Source organism: Octopus bimaculoides, chromosome 1, assembly GCF_001194135.2.
Source record: "Octopus bimaculoides isolate UCB-OBI-ISO-001 chromosome 1, ASM119413v2, whole genome shotgun sequence".
Classification (NCBI taxonomy): domain Eukaryota; kingdom Metazoa; phylum Mollusca; class Cephalopoda; order Octopoda; family Octopodidae; genus Octopus; species Octopus bimaculoides.
The window spans coordinates 128,395,097-128,405,758 of record NC_068981.1 but is presented as its reverse complement, the minus strand read 5'-3'; the positions used below and the strand labels follow the sequence as shown (position 1 = coordinate 128,405,758).

General features: G+C 37.4%; 1 protein-coding gene across 2 annotated transcripts in view; it reads left to right on the top strand.

Moving 5' to 3' along the window:
* The window catches only part of LOC106870831 (N-terminal EF-hand calcium-binding protein 1), a 116,602-nt gene extending 105,961 nt beyond the window's left edge, over positions 1–10,641 (top strand). Inside the window, exons 11-13 of one of the 2 annotated variants that reach the window (XM_052970315.1) lie at positions 5,897–5,988; positions 8,814–8,866; positions 9,898–10,641. In XM_052970315.1, the coding sequence (XP_052826275.1) occupies positions 5,897–5,988; positions 8,814–8,866; positions 9,898–9,966 (214 nt within the window). In that variant the 3' untranslated portion in view covers positions 9,967–10,641. The remainder of the gene's footprint in view (positions 1–5,896; positions 5,989–8,813; positions 8,867–9,897) is intronic. The other variant, XM_014917055.2, reaches the window with a different exon arrangement.
* Positions 10,642–10,662: the final 21 nt, after the last annotated feature.

Below are 10,662 nucleotides of genomic sequence, written 5' to 3'. Positions count from 1 at the left end.
CCCCCATCTTTTTTTAAATATTTATATGTGCAGCATCAGTAATGTTTACACCTATAATGCTTATAATGCTTATATTTACAATGCCCCAAACACTTTCATATACAATGCTTCATTACTCTCACACCCCAGTAGAGGCAACAACCGTAACAGTTCTAACATGTAGGTTAAAAGCAAGAACAACTTTTATGACGTCTGTTACCAAATGATCATAGGAATCTTCTTTACAGGTGCTGAATAGCATCTCTCCTTTCTGTGTTACCTCCTATGTCTCTTTTCCAGTTTTCAGAGTTGGCACTGTAAATGTAGGCACATTGAAAGGTAGGTCTAGTGAGATTGTAGAGATTCATGAATGGAGACATGTTGATGTATGTTGCGTACAAGAGGTAAGGTGGAGAGGAGCTTCAGCCAGGGTCCTCCCAGGCAAAGCACATAGGTATAAACTCTTCTGGGAAGGTAATAGTGATGGAATAGGGGGTGTGGGCATACTTCTTGCATAGAAATGGGTAGATAAGGTCATAGAAGTAGTGAGGGTGTGTAATAGAGTACTTAAACTCAGGCTAGTCTTGCAGAATGGTATAGCTACAATTATCTCTGCCTCCGCCCCACAAGCAGACCTATCAAATGAACAGAAGGATCACTTTTATGATATTCTTGTGCAGGCTACCTCAAAGATGAGTGACAATGATCTCATCTTTGTGGCTGGAGATTTTAATGGGTGTGTTGGACAGCAACCTGGTATCTTCCATGGTGTACATGGGGGCCATGGAATTGGTACTAGAAATGAAGGGGGAACTAGGCTCCTGGAGTTCTGCGATGCGAATGACCTGTTGATCTGCAACACCAACTTCAAGAAGCCAGCTAGCCTCTTAATAATCTATCAATCAGGTGACTCTGCTTGCCAGATTGATTTCATTCTTACGAGACAGTGAGATGCATGGTTGCTCTTAAATACAAAGACTCTTCCTGGTGAAGAATGTACCCCCAACATAGACTAGTTATTAGTGACTTTAGACTCAAGTTCAGAAGGATACCAGAAAGCAAATCAATCTGGAAAAGAAGGACTTGGAAGCTTAAGAACCCTTCACATGGTCAGAGGTTTAGGGATATTCTTATGGAGAAATTTGATGATACGGAGCTACAGTCCTGTGACATAGAAGGCAGCTGGGAATTCCTGTGAGACAGCTTGCTGAGCGCCACAGACCAAATTTGTGGCTGGTGCAAAGTCCCTTTCAGACCTAAGGTAACATGGTTGTGGAACAATACTGTAGACAGGGCCATTAGAGCAAAGAAACAAGCCCGGAAGTCCTGGTAGCAGAAGAATGTATCAGACAGCTGAAAGGGAAGTTAGGAGACAGGTATATACAGCCAAGGAGGTAGCAGAAAAGAAGAAGTTTGCCAATGTTCAGCAACGCGAGGACCAAAGAACTGAAGTATCTTGGATTGCAAGACAGTGTGTGAGAGCAAACTGTGAAATCATAGAGAAATGTGTCCATATGGATGATGGTGCCCTTGCGTTTAATGATTCTGCAAAGAAAGAGGCTTAGAGATGCCATTATGAAAGACTGCTGAATGTGGAGAATGAACGGGAGGAGGAGAGTCTGCCAAGGGTTGACCCAATTGGAGGATCAGCTACCCGAATTGACAGGACCCTGGTAAATAAAGTAATTAGGGATATGAAGGTGGAAAGCACCTGGCCAATCAGGAATCACTGCTGAGATGCTTAAAATATCGGGTGGTGTGGGTATGGTCTTGTCACCCGCATTGTAAATCAGGTAGTTCATGAAGGAGTCATACCCAATGACTGCACCATAGTTAACTGCTACAAAGGTAAAGGTGATGCTTTAGATAGAAATAACTACAGGTGTATCAAATTATTGGATCAGGTGATGAAAGTTACAGAGGGTCATAGCCCAACTAATTAGGGAGAAAGTTAGCCTAGATGAGATGCAATTTGGTTTTGTGCCTGGCAGAAGCACCACTGGTCAGGCAACTGCAGGAGAAATATCTAGCCAAAGATAAACCTCTGTTCTTGGCTTTTGTTGACTTGGAGAAAGCCTTTGACAGAGGCCCCTGGTCCCTTATCTGGTGGTCAATGTGAAAACTGGGGATAGACGAGTGGTTGGTAAGAGATGTACAAGCCCTGTACAGAGATGCTGTCAGTAAGGTGAGGGTTGGTAACGAGTATAGAGAATTCTGAGCAGAAATAGGGGTTCACCAAGGATCAGTCCTCAGCCCCCTCTTATTCTTCATTCTTTCATTGATTAGCTTTTGCAAACTTCTTACTTTTTCAACTTCTCTCCATTTTGTATATACCTGCCATCTGACTTAATCTTTAAGCTATTTGCTACTGTCCCTTGCTCTCCTTACTTTATTCCAAATCTTTCCAAGGTTATCTTATTTTATGGCCTCATTTACCATGCCATTCCACCAATATATCACCTTCCTTCTAGCTGCAACCTCATTCCATCTACAGATTTGGTCTACTGCTCACATCAGCTTGCCTTACATAAACTCTCATCCTCTATGTTATTAGGTCTCTGTCTCACTTTTCTTCATATATTCCTTATCTAGTACTTCTTTGAAGTACTTACTAATGAATATATCAAAGAGATCTTTCTGCTTCTGTATTTTCCTTCTCCAAATTGTCTTGTATCTCTGGGTCCATCTAACTCTTATTCTGTTGACACTAATCACTGTTCTATATTGTATGTTACATTCTTCACCAGGTAAAAATTCAATATTTGTAGTCAACTGCCAAGCTCATTCTTGGTGAGTATGAAGTCTATCTGGTTTGCACATTCATCTGATTGGTTGGTGAAATGATGGCTGGTCAGCCTCCTGCAGTTAGTGTTACTGATGGTTAGGTCATTTGTATCATAAAACTACAAAAGCTTTGGTTACCTTTACATTGCTTGTATTATATCTCTATGTATGTTGGAGTATCCATCAGGATGTCGCCCAACTTATTCATTAAAGTTTCCAGTTGTGATAATGAAGTCAATGTAATTCATTACTGAGATAATCTGCAAGAGCACTTTATAGAAATGATCCCTTTGCTTATATGACTGTTTTGATTAAGTTTTATATGTGGAGGTCACTGTTGCTGTGGTGTTGTCTTAGATAATTAAGTTTAGACTAGTCATAAACAGCACAGCATACTCGAGACTATTCATTTCTTCATCATCTGTTTCTCTGTGAGCAGAGAAATAAGAAGAAAAGTAATGAAAGAGAGACAAATTGTGCATGATGTAGGAGAGCAAGTCTGGTAGATCTGGCTCTATAGAAACCACACTGGCGTCCTTTGTGGAAAGAAATCAACTCAAGATGATGAATAATGTGGTTGGTCTGTTTGTGATGGTTTCTGTCATTACTGAAATGTTAGAAGTGCACTTGATAGGCTGGTAGTTGGGAAAGTCAAAAAGGTCTATCAGTTGTTCTAGGTGGAATAAATATACTGAGGCAGACTTCCTTTGGTCCATTGTTGAGAGAAAAAGGTTGAAGTGTTTTGTGAGGACAGTGGACATTTCAGAGCATATTGTTTAACACTTTAGGACTCAGACTATTCTGTCAAATTTAATTTGTATTTATTCACATTGTTTTGAAGTCATCATGCATTATCTTGTAACTTTGAGATTTTTATGTGAGAGTAAATTTTTAGAATGACATTGTAGGGTGGGTGTAAGAGTCTGGGTCTGGCCAGTTTAAACATAAAACAGGCAGAATATTTGGGACATATATGACCAGTTTAAATAATAAAGTGTCAAGGAAGATAGAAGGAACACTGTCAAGTTCAATCACTTTATTAAACTAAAGTGCCCAAAGATCTTTCCACACTTGCCAACTTTGCATGTAAAGTGGTGAAGTAGATAGTCTTGAGAGAGGGCGAGTTTAGAAGGTGTATCAGTGTGTACACAGAGTGATTCTGTATATTATTATTACTACTGCATAGTATATTCTCTATGGAAGGCTGAAAATCAAAGATCTTTCAAGTAAAATATAAACTTAGAAAATGATTTTGTTCTAGACAAGCATTGATGTGATATTCTGATTCTGCAATCTTCTCCAGATTTCCAGCTGTCATGTTCATATATATATATATATATATATATATATATATATATATATATATATACACACACACACAAAGAAAAAGAAATGGAGATTAGAAAGTTAATAATTGTTTATTATTAACAGCAAATTAATCATCTTCACTTGTAATTGTTTCAATCAATTATATATAATATATATATATGTGTGTGTGTGTGTGTGTGTGTGTGTGTGTGTGTGTGTATTATCCTATGATATGATCTTGTAGTGACACCTGGTTCCAATCACTATTTTGGGATTTTCATCCATTCATGCGCAGGGATTAGAGCCTTCCAGAAACCCCTTATGTGCATGCCCATTCATCAGCAGCCGCTAGGCTTGACCACCATCCTCTCTATTTGCCCTTGCTGCCGACCGAGCTGCACGCAACTTGACCAGCTCTGTGTAGCTGGAGTTCTGAAGGTGTCACACGACGTTGGCTAACCTGTGAAGAATGCCTTCACATTTGTGATTAAACCGACTCTGCTGCTTGCACACCAAGGTGGCCTGCCTACTCATTGTCCAGAGATGTAACGCTTGTACAGACAGAAAATAAATATTGTTGTTTGTTCGGATATTCTTGTTCCGCTATTTTCCTTCCACGATTATGTAAGGATTTGTGAGGCACCTATCCAGTGCCAACCTCACTTCCTACAATTGGTGATCCCGACGTGATCATGCGGTCATGCCTGACGTGATTCCAACATGCAGTCTGACGTTCACATGGACATTTACAAAATGGTGACCCAGTGCCAGCCTCATGACCAACCGCTCTTTCTCCTTTTCGCTACAGTTATTTCATCCTTTATCATCTATTTGGTCTTACACAAAATGACTGGTGGGGGGCTCTGTAGAGTACTTCTCTCTCTGTTATATATGCATGGATGCAGACAAGTGGATAACAGCTAGCCTTTGGCTGCGTCTTTGGACCCTATTGTGTCCACCACTCTGATTGGTTGGTATTGGCGCATTTTGTCTCCTGTTCTATTTTGTGCCAGGGTGCAACCCAACCAATCGCAGCATTCAGATAAGGTCGCGTGGATAGCCTTTTCTGAAGGCTGCGATTGGTTCGGTTGCACCCTGGCACGAAATAGAACAGGAGGCAAAATGCACCAATACCAACCAATCAGAGTGGTGGACACAACAGGGTCCAAAGATGCGGCCAAAGGCTAGCTGTTATCCACTACGTCCTCATCCATGTATATATAACAGAGAGAGAGAGAAGTGCGCTACAATCTCTTATAATATAAAGCTTATTTCAATAAAATATCTCTTGAAAATATTGTAAAACTTTTTAAAATTATGTCATAAATATTAATAAGTATGAAGAATAGGCTTTCTAGTCATATTTGTGTTAATACTTGAATTTTAATTGTATAAATTAGTGAGTTATATAGATTGCAGTGTATAACATAGTGGCATGGGGGAAGTGGCGGGGGGCTTTGTGTCCCCATGGCAGAAGTATTGCTACATGACAGCTACAGTCTGTCGAGAGTTCTGATTGTGCTGTTGTTGTTGTCTAACTCTGATTGAGTATGATTAAAAATGTTCCTGCTGTAATCACCCTGTCTCTGAGTATCAGCAATACATTGTCTTTCTTTATTTAACTCATTTAGGCGTGATTTGAGAGAAACTAAACTGTTATTTCTTGCAGGTTGAAGATCTTGTAGAAGCTCCTGATTTCTCCATGAAATTTTGATTGTCATTAATAGTTACTGTGTGTATCTCTCTCTCTATAACCATGTGTGTATCCCAATATCTCTGTGCGTATCCCTATAGCTGAAATGTCACTATTCTACTTCTGCTACAGGTTTGCTGAGAGCATTGAATGGAAAACTTTTGAGGAACAAACTTCTGAGATGTTGGATGATGAAATTGAAGTCAAGACAATGAATATTCCAGGTAAGTTTTATTCATAGTAAATACGTTACACAGTTTAAAACATACTGTATAGTGTTGGCCATATAGGAGTACTATCATGTATTGGTGCAATTCATGTTGACATAATATTTTATGCAATCGAGAGGAATAACTGCTAACATAATTGAGGACAGTGCTTTATTGTGTAATAGACTCCAAGTTGGGGCCTTGTCTTATTGACTCATCAGAGAGTAGTGATTTAGGCCATTATGGAGTATTACTTTGTTTCCATAAAATGTTGCTAGCATCTAATTGAGCCTATGATAGAGAAATGTTATGTTAGCAATTTATGGAAATATCACCATAAAAGAACAATGCCATGTACGTACTACCATGTAGCTTCTATTATGCACAGATCCCTGGGAAGTGACTACATATTGGAATTGCAAGGCTCTTTCACTTTAAATACTATTTGTGGAAACACTGACAATAGAAAAGTTTGTTCCTCTACTAAGATTGTATATTGTATGTGGATGACTGATCAAATTAGAATGAGTCAAACAAGTCAATGGAAGGACATAATTCCAATGCAAATTTATGAAGGATGTGGTTCATTGTACAGAAGCTTTCCTTTGTGGATCTCACTACAGGATAACAATATGATTGGGGTGTATTATTACCTTAAATTTATTTTTATTTATTGCTAATTCATTTTTTAAAGTTTTAACACTTTATTTATTAACAATCGCTTTATTCTCCCACATAAAGTTTGTCATTTTTGGTCGATCCCACCCTTTTACTTGATGTAAATCCCAGTTATTTTTATTCGTATTTCATTTTGTATCAACTTTTGTTTTCCTCTTTTTGGGGTCAATAAAGTACCAATGAAGTACTGAGGTTGATGTAATGAGTTGCCCTTCCCTCACAAACTTGAGATCTTGTGTCTATGTAGGAAATTATTGGGTAGTAGATTGGCAGAATCATTAGAATGTCACAAAATGCCTTACAGCATTTGTTCCTGCTTCTTGCATTCTGAGTTCAAATCCTACCAAAGTTACTCTTCATCCCTCTAGGATCAGTAAAATAAAGTACCAGTTAAGTACTTGGACTAATTTAATTGACTAATCACCTTGCCTCAATATTTGTGGCCATGTGCCTATGTTAGAATCACTTGTTGTAATTATTAATCATTGTTATTATTGGTATTGTTGAGACATAATTGCCAAGTAGATAAGGTATGAAATTTGTTACCCTCATATCATATGTTCATGTTTACATTGCCTTTGTATGCTTTGTTTGGACATGATTTCAGAAGTTTTAGTACCACTGAAATAGTAAGTCAGTTCATTTCATTGTAACCCTTCTGTTACCAAAAACCCTGTCTCTACTTAAAAAAGCATTAAGGGCATTATTATTATTATTATTGCTATTATTATTATTATACTTCTCAGAGATCTTGGTCTTACTTGCTCCAGTTAATTCTCTGAAAGTGGATAGCAACCTATTGTCAAAGGTCTCTCAGAGTCCCTTTCCATGAATTATAAGACTTAGTACGTATCATGAAAGATACTCAATACCTAAGCACTAATCCCCAAATCCTTGCTGTCCCTAAACAATTTTTCATGTCAATTCCAATTTCTTTGACATATCTCTTGAACTTGGTCATCAGTGCTCTGAATGCCCCTACAACTTAATATTATTATTAGACAAAGGTAATGGACAGCAAAATCAGTTGAGCGATGGACAAGTTACCTCATAATATTTAGTTACATCTTTTTATGGTCTGATTTGAAATCCTTGGAGGTCAGTTTTTATCTTTAATCTGTCTAGGGTTGAAAAAATACATATGGGATTGATATAATCAGCTATAGCCCAAGCTTTGTGTTTGGATTGCCAGAATTGTTTGAGCATCAGACAAAATGCTTTGCAGTATTTGTTCTGGCTCCTTACATTCTAAGTTGAAATTTCTCTGAGATCAACTTTGCCTTTCATTCTTCTGGAGTCAATAAAATATAATAACAGTAACCCCCTCCTAAATTTCAGGCTTGTGTTGAACTTAGAAACAATTATTATCATTAAGGATTGTGGATCAACTGAAACATTAGAGAATCAGAAATAAAATGCTTTGAGTTTTTGTTCCATCTTTGTTCCAGCTCTTAACTTTCAGAGTTCATATCCCACCAAGGTCAGTTTTGCAATTAATCTTTTTGGATGACTTTATATCCTTACAAAAAGGATCTAATGTCAAAAAGAATTTGTCTTTGCAAAATATTGGATTCACTTTCTCATTATGTGTGTTTAATATCGAACATGTCAATCCTGTTTATGAAAAAATATTTTGTCTTAATGTAAATTAATTTGGTGGTTATTACCCAAAACGAATGAGAAGTATGTGTTCAGTAACATGTACCTACTGATTTTGAGTTTAGTTGAAAACATTTTCAAATTAAATATAATTAAAGCCATACATTCTTTTGTTTTATTTTCTTTTTAAAATCCCTGAAACTTTTGCAGGCCATCTGAGACTGGAGGGTTGGAAGTGGGAAAGGAATCCTGACTCATTGCATATGACTGTAAGACATAGTCCATCAACATGTACTACCCTCAAGGTAGAGAACTGGTCAGAATGTTTGCAATATAATAGTTTCTACTCCAGGCACCCATGAGCCAGGTGGTAAGCCAGGTTACAAGTTAGGTCTCACCCAAGAATGAATAGAGAGTGATGGACATTTGCAAAGGCTCTGTCTTGTTGATTAAATTCTTAAGACTTGGATTGGCTCAAGGCTATTGTGCAAGACTCTTACCTTGAAACAACATTATTTAAAAAGCAGACATCTAAACTACATGTTCATGCTTTCATTTTTCAGACAATGGTGTATGCCTGACAAAAAAAACACAACAAAAAATCAATGAAAATTACGTAAGATTCCATACATGTATCTTTCCATGTATACTTATATACATACATAATCTTATATTCATTGCGAAAGCATCATTGTAATTATTCTACTTGCTCAATGCAGTTACCAGACCTTCCTCAAAACTTTTCTTCCTATCTTTAAAATTGGAATTATATATGGTTAAGTTATACACTTTATGCTAGCATGTGCATAATGAAAATATGTCAGGAATCCTTATGAAATTCTTTTCTGGTTGCCTTTCTCTTCATTATTTGTCTACTCAGGCAGAGCTAACAAATGTCATATAATATCAAAGGAGTTTCTGTATGGCTCCTCAAGCCACTAGAAATTGCAACCAAACTATCCTTCAAATCTTACCCTATTGTCTTAAAAACACAATAGCCATTAAAAGAAACCATTATTCACAGGTCTGCTTGACCTGGGCTGACATGGATTCTAAAGAACGACAGATCTGTCTCTCACTCTCCTTTCACACTCTTGCAAACTCCCTGCCTGCTTACCCTGTCCAATCTTCTGTACCACTCATACTCACCCTGCTGTACCCTGACATATTTTTACCACCATCTTCTCCCTCATTTTCTCTCTCTCTATCTCTCCTCCCTTTTCTGACTAGGGTAGCTATGTATCTCCTCTACAGCAAGACACCTGTTTCTGTCTCTCATCACTTGGCATGATAGCCACCTCTCTCAATACTACTTCCCCTCTCGGTTGAAGGGCCTTTGTCTTGTCTTGCAAGCTTCTTAGTGATTTCTCCAGCGCCATGTAAAAAGTACCCTGTACACTCTGTAAAGTGGTTAGCAAAGCAGACAATAGAACTTGGCTCAGTCTTCTGGCTTGCCAGCTCTGTCAAGCCGTCCAACCCATGCCAGCATGGAAAACAGACATTATTTGGTGATGATAATGTTGATGATGATTATGATGATGGTGATGGTCATATTTTAGTTTCGCCGATTAATGTCTAAGATTTAAAAAAAGAATTACCCAACTAAGCAAAACAAAACAAAATGAAATATATGATTTCTCTTTACAGCGCATTGGTGGCAGAAGAGTTTCTGAAGTGATCGACCCACATATTTTGACCCTGGCAGCCAATCTTTGACTCTGATTAGCTAGCTAGTAGCTAGCCTATTGTAATTTGTATTGTAAAGAAATAGAAAAAAACCCCAAAAAACAAAGAAAAGCATCATGGAAGTTAGTGAAGCATTATTATTCTTAAAGTGAATGCCAAATTGTGACATTACTTCTACTTATTGGTCCCTTCATTACATCCTTCTTCCATGCAATTTATGTGTTGGTCAGAACCATACCCATTATTACCATTATAGGACTTATAAGTATGCTTTCAGTGGCTTTCATTTTATGTGTTACTTGTTATTGTTGTTGTGTGTGGAGACAACTCCCAATCATTTTTTCCTGAGAAATTTTCCACCATCACTGTATATGGAGTAGTCTATGCATGTGTGTGTGTGTGTGTGTGTGCATTATATATTTATATAAAATATATAGCACAAAACTGCCCTGTGACAAACTTCTGTTTTTATGTCCAGAATATGTTTGGAACAGTCTTACATTCTTTAAATGAAGATCTTAATTTAACTAAATGTTACTAATGATGGGGGAGAATAAAAACAGTTAGCTATGATAATTAACCTATTTAAAAGCATTTAATTATTACAGTAATTTTGTAAAGTCAAGGTATGTATAAATGTGTGTGTGTATGTGTGTGAGAGAGAGAGAAAGAGAGATAGAGAAAGGGAGAGAGTATATATAAATGTATGTATATATATATATATAT